Below are 15,702 nucleotides of genomic sequence, written 5' to 3' on the forward strand. Positions count from 1 at the left end.
AATTTCACACAGTTATAAAAGTAATTCCATTACTTCCTCTCCTCTTCTTTAATCACAGAGGTTATCTTGTTTCTGTTCAGGGCACAGCACCCCTGGACACTTCAGCAGGGTCAAACCTGCTTCATTCTTCACAGAAAACTGTATGCTAGTGGTGGCCACATTCTCATTAGTTTTAAATGAAGACTAAAGCCAGGGGGATGAGGCCAGTACAGATCCAGTGTAGTGAGATCAGCATGATGCAATTTCTCTCTGAGGTAAAATCACTTTGTTCAGCCATTCACAGAAAATCGTTAAGACTATAAATAAGACTCCAAAGACCAATAAAAGAAGCATGAGGGAACAGAAAGATAATTCCACATTTACAATGCCTATATATACATACACATTTATGATCATTGTTTTGGGATTAGGTAAATATTAAGCATCAATTTTGCCAGGTACCCTTTAGTGCTTGTAGTTGGACTTTTCTGTAGACCTCACAGGAGAAATAGGTCTTGGCAAGGCAGTTAGAGATGGAAAGAATTAGGGAAAGTAGATTTACAAGTCTTTAAAAACACTAAAGTGTGTTACTAAATGCATTATTATAGGTACTGAGAACTAATTAAAGTTCTGCAACAGCCATCAGTTTCAGTGAAGAGATCTCTCTGTTCACTAGGATTAAGTTTGCTCCAGCAGCAAGATTTATGTGAAACTACAGTGAAACAGATTTTAGAACAAGTGTTGGTCGATTCACACATGCTGGTCTTCAGTGTCCTCCTAGAGCGCAACCACTGTGTGCTCCATCTGCAGCTACCTGCAATCTCTTCCAATAACCTAAATTATTACTACAGCTCAGGCAACATCTGTAGGACCCCTTTTCAAACAGTACCATCCCATGTCTATAAACACACCCTCTAAATTGGGTGCCAGCACTGTTTTTGCAGAATACTACAAAATTTTGCTCAGGAGATGAAATGCTCTATCAGTACAAACAACATGAGTCTACAAAGTGAAGTTTTAGAGAGCAGAAAAACCTGGATGCAAAATTTTGCCAACACATAAATGCCATTCTTGAGGCATGTAGTAGATCTACCTGTCAAAAGGCAGATCACATTATTCACTTGCTGAATGAAGTTTGAGGGGAGTCTCTTGATTTTAGAAACGGTTTGCACATCAAAACCAGATATCTACAGTACTTCACAAAAAAAACCCTTTGTCCCTGAAAAGGCTGTTTTCTCTATTATACCAACAATGTATTATAATATTTTCTCTATTAAACCAACAAATTGAAACACTCAACATATATGTTGTTAATATATAAAACTACATTGTTTCAACCGTATCCTCCTCATTTCACACTATTCCCTCTGCTGCTATCAGCTTGCTTAACTTACTGTGAGATATAAATTCCTGATTATCATTAGTTGTGGTTGAGGTACTGTAAACATTTGTAAAGCTAAGCAATAAAATGAAAATATTATAGCAGTATTATTAAAACAAGAACAGGGTGAAACAAACACATGATAATTATGAAAGATACTGGGGTATGTTTGCACAACTTGGGTATATTTTTAGGACAGGGTGTCTTAGTGACAGAATGTATGAGAGAAGAGGAATTTCTCCCTGTTCCACTGAATTATTTTGTTGGCTTTCTAAAAATTCTGGATTAAAGTTTCTCTTATAAGGTAGAAAATATATTTTTCCATCCCACAGGTGTAGTGTGAGAATTACTCATCTGGTACATAAGATAGTTCCCAGCAAATAAATGTGTCACCAGTCATTGTTGGTGTTACCTGTTCCTCACAGCTTCTGTGGCATGACAGCTGACTACAGCCCAGTGGGTGTATCACCAGTTGTTATGTGAATGCCTTTTTTATTTCTGGACAGGCTATTAAACAAAGAGAGAACAAAAAAATCCTGGGTGTTGTGTTCAACTGTAGCTTATATGGTTTTACTTATAGCCTCACTGAGGCTGAGAAGAACACTGAAAAAAACTGGCTTGATGTGGAAATTGATAAGGGTTCAGTTTCAAAACCAGAAATATAGGGAAATTGACTGTCTTTATTGGTTATCCATCCTTGTTTGCAAACACTTGGTCTGCAATTAAAACAAGGAAAGACTTTATAATTGGCTAGGGAAAACACAGTAACCTAAGTAAATAAGTGAAATATCCACACCCATCATATCTCTGGCACTGGTTCTTCAGTTCACTTCCCTGCCAAGCGGTGCCAAAGTCCAAGGAGCTAACATCCCTTTAACTCTTAGTCTTCTCCATTTTTCCTCTGCAACCCTATTAATGGTTAATCTATGCTCAAGATGAACTTGGATGACAAATCTCCAACCCCTATAGGAAGTGCTATCTGATCTGGGCCACCTACCCCTGCAATAGCAACTTATTTTTATTGCTGTCATCAGGCATCCCCCACCCCCAGCTTCAATCCCAATTTCCACAAGTTCAGCAGAGAGCCAGCAGGAAATGCCTTACTCTCACTGTAAACCTGCCTGTGTGCCACAGCTTTTGGAGCAGGCTCCTACCACAGAGGCACAGCTGTGACTGCAGCAGCCCAGACACTGGCACAGGGCTCTTGTCATCCCAAGGGTGTACCTCAGCACAGGAAGGAAACCCTTTCCTTATTAGTTTAATCCTCAGTTTAATCCTATCTTCTACCCATCACTTACAGTTGTAGTGGTTTCTGACACTTCTTGGAGGGTTTTTGCACAAAAAGCTTTTAGAATTAAGTTCTCTGCACGTTTCTTCATTCGCCAAAACTCTGCTCTGCCATTCTGCATGCACAGGGTGGGAGTCACTGTCCTCTCTAGCTTTGCACCAGTGACTTTACACACAGCTGAGTGATTCTGAACAAACATATGGGGCTTTAATCATATTGTGTAGTACATCTTACTGGGTATGTAAGACTATTGATGTTTTAGATCAGCTGGTAAAAAGGCCAGTTTAAAAAAAATAAGTGTTATATAGATGCTTGGTATGGCAAAACCCAGCTGAGGGTCATCTGTTGGTTACTGAACCGAGGAAGCAGAAGCCTGAGCTTTTTCCTTCCCCTGAGCTCCAGAAGATGCAGGGCTTGGTGGGCTTCAGGAGAATGCTGAAGTTCACCTACAGCCAATGACCTCTGGGGGGTGTGGGGTCTCCCTCTCCTTTCACCTGGCTTCTGAGGAAGGACGAACTGAAGTGACGAACTGAGTTGTCTTAGAGATGACCTTCAATGCCCCGAGCACCACAGCGCATCCCTGACACCTTCGGCCAGGAGATCTGTGCGGTGTGCCGGTGGGCAGCTGCCATTTTTCACCCCACAGGCGGGCCTGCAAAGAGATCAGCACAAAATCCTCCGATGCGCTTCTGCAGCTGAGTCTATACCGTCTAAAAAACCCCACGTTGTTCAACAAGAATATCCTCCAGCTCTCTTAAACGCTATGGATCTGAAATGCCCGCAAAAGGAGCTTGTTTCCCCGGCGTGTACTCTGGTGGCACAGCGGGCTCCTCGATGAGGGGAGGCCAGCGGGGACAGAACCGCCAGGAGCCGACGCATTTTCTGACACGCTTTTAAGGCCCCGAAGCGTGAGGGAGCCAGAGTCCCTGCTCGCACCTGGAGCTCGGCAGAACCCCTTAAAAGAGCAGGCAGGCGCTGCTCCCCTCACACGCCCTCCATAACCAGGCCAGGAATTTTAATCAAAAGCCTTATTGCCGGGGAGGCGGCGAGCGGAACCGGGCCGGGCAACGGCGGCGACCGCTCCCCTCGGCTCGGGGCAAAGCCCGCAGGGTTCCCCGGCCGGACGGGCGGGTCCGCCCGGGATAGCCCAGCCCGGGCGGCCGCAGCCTGCGGGGAGCTGCGCCGCGGCCTCCCCACTCCCGCCCTCTCTCCCTCCCGTATCCCTGGGTCCGCCCGTATCCCTGCATTCCCTGCTGCAGCAGCAGCACTAGCATCCCCTCCTCCCCTCAATCCCATCAGTAGCGGCGGCCCCGGGCTCGGCTCCCCGCGCTGCGGCGGCGCTCGGCGGCGGCTCCCCCCCGCCGCGGCCGCCATGTTGGGCTGCAGCGCGTTCGGCGGCGGCGGTTGCCGCGCGTGACCGCAGGAGGGAAGGAGGGAGGGAAGGAAGGAAGAAGGAGGGAGGGAAGGAAGGAGGGAGCGGCGGGGGAGAGGAGGGCGCGGAAGCGGAGGGAGGGAGGGAGCGAGCGAGCCGGGGAGGGACGGCGCCGCCGCTACCCCTCCCCGCCGCCCCGCGCACGCACACACACACACACCCCGCACACGCACCGCCCGAGGATGCCCTTTGCCCGGGGGGGCGAAGCCGGGACACCATCGCGCCTCCGGGAGTGAAGCCACCGCCGCCGCCGCCGTCGTCGGGGCCTCCCGGCCCGCAGCGTGCGGCCGGAGCGGGGACGCCGGCGCTTTTCCTCCGCCTCAGGACGCGCACCGGGTGGAGGAGGAGGAGGAGGGCGCCGTCTCCGCAACAGCAGCAGCAGCAGCCGCCGCCGCCGCCGCAGCCATGGGAAGGATTTGACAGGGCTCGGAGCGCTTGTGCCGGTGTGTCGGGGCGCGCGTCCCGCCCGCCGCCCCTTGGCGCAGCGGAGGAGAAGGGGGCGACAATGAAGACTTTAGTTTTTTTGAATCACTGAAAAGCCTTAAAAGGAGACTCGGTAAGGAGGAGGAGGAGGAGGAAGGGAAAGGCTGCCCGGGGCAGGACGTGGCTGCGCCCTGAGGAGGGGGGGCTGCGCCCCACCCCGCGGTGGCCGCGGAGGCGCTGCCGGGGCCGGGGGAGGCGGCGGGGGGCGGCGGGGCTGCGCGGCCCCTCATCCCTCCGTGCCTGCCCGCCGGTGTGCGCCCTCGTTTCTGCTGCCTTTCGCTTATATAAATACGTAAATACATCTGTTTTTCCCTTCCCATCCGTCCTGGGAAGCGGAACCGGAGGGGCTGTTAGCCCGTGGTGCTGCGGCGGGGCTCCTCGCAGGATCGCGCTGCATGATCTGCATTGGGAATGAAGGAGAAGACCTTCTTAAATATGTAACTGCCTGTGCCTATGCACGCACGGTGTCAGGCAGTCTCGGTTGAATTTGAGTGCAATTATTATTGTTAAAGCATCAGGAACGCTGTTTTTGCCCCACTTCTTACTAAGCCTATTAATTTTTTTTTTTTTAGGATAACTATTTTCTTCTCTTAAATGTCATGAATTCACAGATATCCACACTGTATGTGTGTGTCTGAAGCTCCAAGGGGTTAGTTTCAGGCTGGGAACCCCGAGGTGGGCTAGCGATTAAGGACCGTCACAGTTTGACACTTGTTAAAAAATACTGTTGACTTCTTTCTAAACAACAAAACCCTCAAAAGTTTTTTTTGTTGTTGTTGTTTTTCTGACAAAGTAATAATAATCATTAAAAAAGAAACCCCAATGCAAACTGAAACAACCATGTCTGGAGAAGTGCGTTTGAAGCAGTTGGAGCAGTTTATTTTGGATGGGCCAACACAGACTAATGGGCAATGCTTCAGTGTGGAAACCTTGCTGGATATACTCATCTGCCTTTATGATGAATGTAATAATTCCCCTCTGAGAAGAGAGAAGAACATCCTTGAGTATCTGGAGTGGGGTAAGTTTGAATGTGTTTATTTTGTGTACATCCGTCCATGTTCCTGTCAGCTTTGTATAATGTCTCTGTTATTTATGTGTGAGAGGGGATTGTTTATAACTCAGTGTTTTACTGGGAAGTGTTGTCAGTTTCACTGTATTTAGATGTGGTGGTGGTGCTAAAAAGAAATCTGTATTGGTTTTTTGTCTTTGAGGTATGCATGTAAAACATGCTTCTTTTTTTGTTTTATTTTTCTTTTTTGCCATGGATCAGACTTTTGTTCCTAGCGTATTTGCTTGCCTTCAGGCCCAGCTGTTGAGTTTTGTGTCCTGAAGTTGCTGGGAATATGGAATGGTGAGGGATAAATTCTCTGATGCCTGCAAAAATATCAATGCACAATCCACTGATTTGCTTCTGCAGTTGAATCTATACTGCTTTAAAATAAAGCATGTTGATCAACAAGAAAATCCTTCAGCTTTCTGAAATGATAAGGGTTTGAAACATCTGTGAAGATGGAGAAGATGACATTCTCTTCTTTAATATAAAATTGTTGCTGACTTAAGTAGATTGTTTTTTTCATCAGGAGAATCAAAGCTGAAAAGCAGAATGAAAATCTGTGTGTCCCTGGCAGACTTTTCATTTTGTGGGAGATAGGGTATTAGTAGATTTTTAAAGGAAAGCAGGTGAATGATATTGTGCCAGTTCTTCTTAAGTTGTCACAGAACTGGTTGACTCTATTTTTTTTTTCTTTTTAATTCTCTTTCTTCCTCCTCCTAAACTTAGATGTAAACCAGAAGATGCAGTCTGACATAAGAACCTTGATGAGAATGGTTACTGTATCTGACCTTCAAACTTCAAAGTCATGCTGCACTTCTGTATTTGCATACAGAACCATTTACCACATTTGCTTTGTAATAAATACATCAGCAGGCCTCCTTTATTTAAAAAAAGCATATTTTTGAAACATGTAACAGGCATTTGATTAATTAGGTGGTTAAGCTCTTCAAAATGAAGTTGCTGAGGAAAGACATTGTTTTGATAACTGATCTAACAACTTGAGGCTGATATGTGTGTATTTCATTTTCCTGCTCCTCTCTGTAGTCATACTGACATCTAAAGGACATCTGACTCAGTAATTAAGTTTCTTGTAGTGTTCATATTGCACTGTTTTTTGTTTTCTTATTATCTGGAGGAACAGGCTATAATTAATGCATTCTAGCTAAGGAGGAAATAATAATTAAAAGTACTTCTGAAGAATCTTCCCTCTAAAACTGTCACTGGCATACAGAAGCTGTGAAAGACTGGGAAAATATGATGGCTCCAAGGGTATTTTTTTATGCAGGAACTTGGTGTAGTCTGCAGTGGATCTAGCCAGCTGATAGCCTGTAAATAATAATAATAACAACCAAGTTAACCATATCTAGATGATCAGAGCAACAGCGTGTTTAGGACCCATTGTGTTGGGTGCTGGTGCATTCAGTGGTGTTGTTTAATGGGTAAATGCATCATTGCAAGCCTCTGACAGTACCTGAAGATTTCTGTAATAAGCTTTCCCATCTGCTGATGGAAATAATACACTGTTTTGGAAAGGCTGGACTGGAATAAGGTTTCTTGCTGGCCTATTTTTCCTGCTATTTTTCCACTCTCATGCTCCAGCTGTGCCTTAGCAGGACTCTTAGGCTTCAGAGAAGACCAGTTATTCCCATTTCCAGGGCTGAGTTGCTGTGGTCCTCTGTCTGCTCCCAGCTCTGCTGTCCAGGCTTCTGCGCTGGGAGCTTTCCAGGAGGGTTTGTGAGGTGACATGGAAGAGCCAGCAGTGGCTGGTGCCTGCTGGGGGAAGTGTCTGTGTGAATGATGTCTTTATTCTGCAAACACTTCCAGGGGTGTCTCCTCTGAGGGCCAGCCCTCCTAGTGGAACTGGCAGTCTCTGGCATTCCTCTTGGGATCAGGGAGTTGGCAAAATCAAACTCTTAGAGAGGTCGGGTACCCTCCAGTGCTCTGGGGCAGCGGAGTTACTGAGGGTACCTGTGCTTTGATATAATCCTGACCTCTCCTATCTCTCTCCCCAGAAGGAGGAACAATGCAAGTGGTTGATTAGAAAGAGGTTATATGTGGTTTTTAAAGTCAGAGATGTGCTGAGTAGTGGCAGAAGTGGAAGGCTGGCAGCCAGAAATCATGGACTCTGCCCACACCTCTCTAAAGGACTCAGTGTTGAAGTGCTTTCAGCTCAGTTTTTTTTTAGCTTCTCTATTTGAACAGCAGGAAAAGTAGCACAAATTTTACACCAGGGAGTTCAGAAAGCTGCTGCGTGTGAAGCGCTCTTGGATTTGAATGTACCATATAAAATAGTGTGTATTAATTTATTTTCCCCATCAGTGGAATAAAACTTGGGGCCTGGTGTATCTATTGGTGGATGTCAGTTGGATGCTGGCATTTGGTGGGTTTCTGCCAAATATCCACAGATTGGCTTGATTGTAATGGAGAGTGCAATGTGAATGTATTGGAACTGGTGAGGGAACTGGTATGAACTGGGATGTGTGTGTGTATGTGTACAAAGTGCGGAGTACAAATTTACTCCTGAGAACTGATTGTCATCTTAAACTGCCTTTTTTTAAAATAAATTATTCTTTCTAGAAGTAAATAAGGTTTATTTATAGTCTGTTAATTTTAAGAAAAGGCTAATAAACAGCTGTTCAGTGATCACAGACTCCTGTTGAGCAACAAATAATTTTTTCTTGCTTTTCAGCAGTGTAGTTTTGAGGTGTTAGCCTTTGGTTTTGTTAGTCTTTGGGTTTGAGTTGAGGTTGCATTTGTGGATGTGTGTTTTTATAGAGACTGTTCTGGGTCTGAGATGTTATCTGCTCTGTTTCATGTAAAACTGAACCACAATCTGACTTTTTTGGGGGAAAGGTTTAGGAGGTATTCTACCACGGGAAAGCTAATGTCTTAATGACAGCCATGTGACTGCTGCTATATTTAGGGGAACTAAGAAGCTTCATGTTCTAGTACTTAGATCTTTTAGGGCTACTTTATCAACTTGTAATCTAGAGCTATAACTTATTTAAAAAATTAATCCAGGTAAAAGAATTGAGATCTGAACTAATTGTTCATATTTTGGTTTGATGCTGCAAGTTTAACTCAGGAAGTGTAGAAAGTAAAGTCTCTACAGTGTGAAGTTGAGTTTTAAATTTTTGTAGAATTTCAGCCTTTTTTGTTGCTTGCAATGACATTAGACTGGTTAGAAGTGTCAGGTTAATTATTTTGTGATTCAGAAGCTGCTTTGCTTCTAAAACCCTATCTTTGGCTTTAAGTGAAAACATAATTGCATTCCCTACTCTTATACAGTATTAGTTTTGTGACTTGTTAACAAGATGATTTAATTTTGTTGTTGATATTACATAGGTATCCTTTATGCTAACACAGCCATGGAAAAAGCCAATATATTTGTGTTCTGAGGGTTAAATCAGGGCACATTTTGAGATAACAGGAAAAAACTGGAACATTTAGATTTGGCTTCTTCTATGTATTTGATGCTAGTTTTCATTTTTATCTCTATTGATAGTTGTATTTGTGATTTAGAAAAAGGCTTGTCTAATTATAGCAACTGGAGCTTACCAGAAAAAGCTGTTGAGAATTCCAAGCACTTTGCTTTTTCTTTTCTACTTGTGTGTGAGTTGCCACTCTGACGCAAGAGTGTAAGGGAGGTAACGAAGGCTGATAAGGTGAACTTGAAAGAGAACTGTAGTGATAAAAAGAAGCTTTTGGAGATGTTTTGGTTCTGGGAAAACTTTCTTTCCTTCCAATGGCTCCAATTTGAATTGCTTTTAAAGAAACTAGAACAATGTTCTTTAGGATGCATTGAAAGAATAATAGAATAAACCTCAAAATGTGTGGTGATGAAAGTGAGGGAAGATGGAGGGCACCACCAATACCATGTGAGGTCAGTGACTTGATTAAATCTGTGCTCTTGTTGGAAAATTGTAAACTGTCCTCTAGTAAAATTTTTGTTTGATTGGTTCTGTTCAGTTTGTTGTTGTTCTTGTTTGGTTTGTTTTTTTGTTTTTTCCCACCGAAGAAAGCTTTGGAAGATGGATTCAATTGTTCTCATTTTGTCTCTAGTAGAACTGAAATGCAGGGTGTTTATGCAGTGCTGATATGGTCATACACTAGGCTGTCATCATTGGTCTCATACTTCTGTTACTCAGTTGTGCAGCATCTGTTCTGGATATTGGAAATGGTTTTATCACCATACAACCAATTTTTCAAGACAGAGTTGTGGAGAGGTTGTCTGTGTTATCCTTCTGATGATCTCTCTCATGGTTTTTCTTTTAAAAAAAAGGTAATCCCCTTTTTCAGCTAGGTTTGTTTTTACATATTAGTTACAAAAGAAAATAAAATCTTATCTCTAGGCTTCTGCACCTTTTCTTTGTTATTTATCTCTATTAGGTCCTGAACAAAATCACAGCCATTTTCAGCTATGAGTTGCTTATGTTTTGTTTTTAAAACAGCTGTTAAAAAACAATCATTCATTTAGGTCCTATTCTTAGCAGACAGTAAAGGACTTAGCAATCAACTTTTTCAAGTTTTGTTGTTTTGGTTTTTTTTAAAGTAGACTTTGGTGCTCAGTACTTTCCAACCTTAGTACTATCTAACCCATCAGAAACACTTTTTTTTTCCTGATTACATTCTAAAAGGTATCAACTTCTTTTTCTTCTAGTCATAAAAATGGGAATACCTCCTGGTCTGACATAAGCAAAACCAGTTATTCAGTTCTTTCTGGGAAAGGAGAAGCATCTTGCTTGTCAAGGCCACTTAATGTGCTTAGGCATATTCCTAATTTTAAATGTGAGTTGTTTCATTGCTTGCAGGTGAGCCATATGAACTGATGGGGCTCCATCAATGCAGAAGACATTGTGGCATTCTTGACACATAAATTTCTGACATTGTTTTCAATAACACTTTACTGCTTATTTTCTGTAATCTGTTGTTTCTGTTACACAGCTGCAGCCAACAATTAAATGCTTTTTATTGATTAGGGTGAAAGAAGTTTCTTCAGTGATGAAGAATGATTAGGTTGAAGAAGAAGTTTCTTCAGCAATGAAACAACTCACATTTAAAACCAAATAGAAAATGACCTTCAAATCTCTATGTTTCAGGATATTGTGTAAACATCTTTTATACAGATGCAGTTCTACACCAAATTACTTGAAAAAGAAGGCAACATTATTTGTAGGAAAATATGTTGAAGAATGGTTGCCCATGCAGGCTTTAGTGTTAGTTCTGTGTTTAAGGTTTAAACCTTTTAAATTGTGATTTTTTTTCTCACATTTATTTCAGTTTTGATTCTTTCCTTGAACACAGTAAACTAATGACTCTAAGTTTATCAACAGTTCAGATGTGATCAAATGAGCTGTGAGACCATCCAGTTAATTCTATTCGATTTTTATTAGTTTCCAGTAGAGTGAGGCATTAATCCATTGTAACGTGTTTGTTTCTTTGCACATTTCCATTACACAAAGTGTTTTTTTAATCAAAACTCTTAATTTTAAGTAGAAATACATTTAAAAGGGTGTTCTTTTTTGGCTCTTTTTGTTCTGCTGGGCAGGGGAAGTTTGGAAGTACTCCAAGGCTGCCTATTTTGGGGCATATTTGGGGTGTGTGTCTTCAGGTTGACTGACTTCTGTCAGTAATGTCCTGTTTGTTGCAAAGGAGCATGGCTTGCTTAGATAGAAAGCTAACTAATACTTAGCTTCCAGGAATTTTAGAAATGCCTTTATTCTGTACAGAAATTCCTCGCATGCTTTGGTCTAATGGGGACAAATGGAGAAATACAATTATATGAGTTAGTCTGCTCAGTGGGCATTATAAACCTCATGACAACACAATAAATTCCCTGTTACTAGGACATCTCATGTTTAAGGGTTAATCCAGTAGGGTTTTTTTATGGTATGATCATAACTGTACAATGTACTGCTGAAGGTGTGTTTGAATTTTTAACCTCTGTGCAGGATATGAGGCTGTGCATGTACCTGATTAAGCTCCTTCCTTGTCTTTTGGCCCATCTCTCCTGGATTTACTGATGTATTTTTTTTATAACCTGCAGCATATTATTATATCACAGTTGACTAAAGTGTGGATATTGTGCTTCAAAAGCAATGAGCTTAATTGGTCCAATATGGTTCAATTCTTAGAATGTATATATTCTTTTTTTTTTAACAAAGATGGGTAGAAGCTACCTTTCTTTTTGAAGCTCTACCTTACATCCATAGATCAGTGTTTGAATCCTGAATAGCAGCAGCAAATAACAGTAATTTCACTACTGAGTCATAACTGTGGCTGGAGAGACCAGTGTTGTTTTGAAGTTTTCTTAGGAATAAATTGCAAATACAGGATTTCGAGATACAAAGTGGGTGTAGGCTGCTATCCTGGAAATCATTCTCCCCATATTATTTTCTGAAAGTGAACTGTAATGAATTATCCTGGATGTGTCTTTGAAAAATATTAACCTATTCTTAGCATCTCTAATTGCTTTAATCGTGTAAAAAATTTACAGTCTCCATTTGTGCAGAAGACTTCCAGAAGCAATTAGATCCTTCTGCCAAGCTCTAAAACCTGAATAAAAAACCTACAGTGGATAACTGAGGCAGGATTGAAAGAAAAGGCCAGTTTCTAGACTCTTTAAGTTTTATCTTTTGGCAAAGCAGGCATTCCTTCCATAAGCATTTGTACTTGTTTAATTTGATTTTCTTTTTCTGGCTGAACAACTGGAATATTTTGTTCTACTCTGGCCTAACTTACCTCAACACATTATTTTTCTAAAATCCTCATTAAGCTTGGGAATGCCTCTAATGTGGACCAAAATCTTTAAAAAATGCAAGTGATTTAGGTCAGTCATGTGCAATCTTTTGTTAACGACAAGATTTTTATTTCAAATAGTTTAAACATGACATTGGGCTTAATAATAACTGCAAAAATCTTCTATTCAGACAGGTCAGTTTGCTTTATTTCTAGTAATACAGCCTAATTAGGTTTACTAGCGGTCACCATGGATAAAATCCACATGAGGTGTATCCAGACTCCTATGACTTTGTGTTTCATAATTCTTCCTTATCCATATCCAGACTTACAGTTTGGTTTAAATTAGTTTTGTTACACAATATTGCAGATTTCTTTTATTCTTAGGGATCAGCTTCTTAGTGCACCTTCTCTTGGCAACTTTTTTGAAAAGCTTGTCGTAGGGACCTTGTAGATGTTACGAACTGTGGTATTTTTCTGTGCCATTTTGAGGGGAAAAGATATATTTTGTTCAGCAATTTAGTGGATATTTACAGTCATTTTTTGGTGGAAATAAAAAGTGAGTTTAGTGTGCCATTCCAAGTGGGAGAGGAAAAAGCATTTGTAGATGTTAATAAAAATAATTACATTTCCTTGAAATGTTGTGGGATTAGAACAGCAATGCTTTGTTGGTCTTTTGTTTCATTTCCTTTCAGTCTCAGAGTTCAAGGGCCCACAGCTCTCCATTTCTGAGTCCTTCCTCCTTTCCTTTCTCTGAGATTTTCCAAGGACAGTGTTATTCCAAAGCAACTTACCTTCTCAACTGAGGCTTCGTGCATTTCTTCCTTGCTTCCATTCTGTTGCTTTTCATCCCTTCTAAATCTGAGTTTTTGTTTCTAAAGTGGTGTGGATATCAGTGTGTCAGTCTGATCTTCCCATGGCTAGAATCTTGGTTTCTGGATTTGGATTGGTATTTTTTTCTTTGTTTTTTTCCCTAGTCTTTCCAAAGATTTCATGATTTTATTGGCCACATTCATAACACAGGGGTTGTGTGTGGAGAATGGTAGCAAAAAGTGAACAAATACACACAGGGCTTACCCACAGGTGCATCTGTACTGTGTTTTCCCATAAACACCCTGTACATTTCTTACTAGATCAATTGATTTACTATCATGAATCATTTTTGCCTTGTTAGCTTTTGTAGAACTGGAGCCTTGGGCTGTTTGTTCTGGCTGTGAGTAAGAACTTGTGATCTGTTTTACTCCTGTAGTCTAAAAAGGATGAAACTTAAGTGGGAGTATAGCTTTATCATTTTAATACCTGAAACTAAAATAAAGAAGTGATAGGAAGGGTTGCAATTACTTTGGTCTGCCCGGTGGTTTAAGAAAATGTCATTTGTGCTGTGGGGACACCACAGTCCCGAGGTATTTCCTGTTGGTGCTCATTAAAGTTCTTTCACCTTTACCACGCTGCCTTTTGTCAATAAAGCACTGTGTTGTCTGACTGTTTTGCAGGACACATAGTAACAAGAGGAGGAGGAGGAAATAGAAGTCACATTTTGATTGCAACTCACTGGTTTTATCTTGGGTGGGGGCTGACTCGAAGGTGTCTTAAGGCTGGCTAAATCCACTGAACTTTGTTTTGCTGGGGCCTGCGTGGGCAGAGGGGCACAATCCAGTTAACAAGCAAGCTGCAAGAGCACGTTGAAATCTGTCGGTGTGGTTCTGTGAAGATCTGGAAGTGTTCTTATAAAAGAAAGAGGCAAGGATTGTGACAGCCCAGGCTTCTGTGGCTCCACCTACTACAACTCCTGGTTGCCTCTCAGATTCCCTCTAGCATACAAGGGAGCTACAGTTTTGAAACAAATTTTGAGGCTACCAGCTTCCTCTGGTAGCTGGTTGGTGTAGAAATTCAGTGAGCCTCATTTTTTTTCCATAACAGTTTCCAAAACTTTCCTTTTTGCAATGAGAAAGTCTCTAACCACGAAGAGGGATCTTCAAAATAACTGTCTGATTTTGGTGATGGTAATTCCTTGCAAAAAGCAAGCGTTGGTCTTGTGTGTTCTGTGGTATTTGGCATGGTATCACTCAGTGTCTTTACACTGTTTTCGTTGTATACTTTGTAACTGAAAGACAAGGATTCTTATGTTAACACACTTGGAATAGTTTCCTTCTATTTCCCCCAACTTCTAGAAAACACATGATGTACTATTTTGTGATTATTTAAAAAGATCCTTTTATAATTTTGATAGGGACTGACACAAAAGAGACTTGTTTTCTCACTGAACTGCTATGTTAAAGGAAATTTTAGAAGCTGCTTCCTATGCAAACAAATTTGCAGAGAATACCATTATCATTTTGCTGTAGTGTCACTCCACCTCCAGTATTGACTATTTTCACCTTCACAGCTAGCAGCCACTTCTGGGTAACAAAAGATGTATTTCTGAATTTCTGTATCTTTATAAAAGTCATAATTTAATTTTTGAAATTAAATTAGTCAAATGGGTTTTTCTGGATATAAGCAGGCTGGCTAAGAAAATGTACTCTATGCCCTTATATGTTTCTGGTTTTTCTGAAAATAAGGGATGACTTAATATCTCCATTGCTGATAACCCACAAACTGAAAATGCAAACACTATTTAGAGATAAGGTTACCAAGAGAAAATGGCATACAATGTGTATTACCACAGCTAGTGTGAATTATTTCATTAACTTGTTATTTTTTTGGTTCATTTTTTCCTTGAGTAACATTGACTTCAGAGAAGGTGATCTGGTAACCAGTTGCTTTTGGTGGTGCAGGTTCTTAGGTACTTCAGCGAGTATTTGTGCAGTTACCCTGCTGAGTATATGCTGCAGGAGCTCATGGTGATGCCTGAAAAGTCTCTTCCTGGCTGATGTAGCAGAGATGCCATCTGATCTTATCAGTAGTAGCCTACTGCTTAAACTTTCTGGGAGAGAAAAAAGTGTGCAGCTGGGGCAAGGAGCTGATGATTTGTTGTCTAGCTATTCTTGTCTTGAATATTTTACATTCTTCTTCTCCAAAGCTAAGATGATTTAATGGAAATTGTATTGCTTACTGACAATATTACATTCACTTTGTGGTCCTTGGCACTACCAATAGGAGGGACTCTCGTCCAGTAAAGTCTTGATATTAGTACTTAATAATTTGCTTTAATTTCACCATTAAATTTTCTTAATAAGGAAACAAACCTCTCTAAAGAGTTTTTGCTTTGTCTTGGTCATGTAGTTCATATTGTCAGTAAATGTATTTAACCATGTGTATGATCATAGTTACAATTACAAAAGTTTCTACCTCATATGTTGCTGGCCATTGATTTGTTCTAAAGCCTCAATGCATTCAGCTCTTAA

At 41.4% G+C, this 15,702-nt stretch overlaps 1 protein-coding gene and 1 long non-coding RNA gene across 10 annotated transcripts in view; one reads left to right on the forward strand and one right to left on the reverse strand.

The window, feature by feature from the left end:
- Positions 1-2,829: 2,829 nt before the first annotated feature.
- Positions 2,830-4,397, reverse strand: LOC136554334 (uncharacterized). The gene is made up of 2 exons (XR_010783310.1): positions 4,254-4,397; positions 2,830-3,300 (listed from the first exon to the last, which is right to left on the reverse strand). It is a non-coding gene; the product is annotated as an uncharacterized lncRNA (long non-coding RNA).
- CDC42BPA (CDC42 binding protein kinase alpha) overlaps positions 4,178-15,702 on the forward strand; it is a 183,434-nt gene continuing 171,909 nt past the window's right edge. For all 9 annotated transcript variants that reach the window (XM_066546193.1, XM_066546186.1, XM_066546189.1 and 6 more), the window contains exons 1-2: positions 4,178-4,636; positions 5,357-5,581. In XM_066546193.1, the coding sequence (XP_066402290.1) occupies positions 5,386-5,581 (196 nt within the window). In that variant the 5' untranslated portion in view covers positions 4,178-4,636; positions 5,357-5,385. The remainder of the gene's footprint in view (positions 4,637-5,356; positions 5,582-15,702) is intronic.

Source organism: Molothrus aeneus, chromosome 3 (genome assembly GCF_037042795.1).
Source record: "Molothrus aeneus isolate 106 chromosome 3, BPBGC_Maene_1.0, whole genome shotgun sequence".
In the NCBI taxonomy this organism is placed as follows: domain Eukaryota; kingdom Metazoa; phylum Chordata; class Aves; order Passeriformes; family Icteridae; genus Molothrus; species Molothrus aeneus.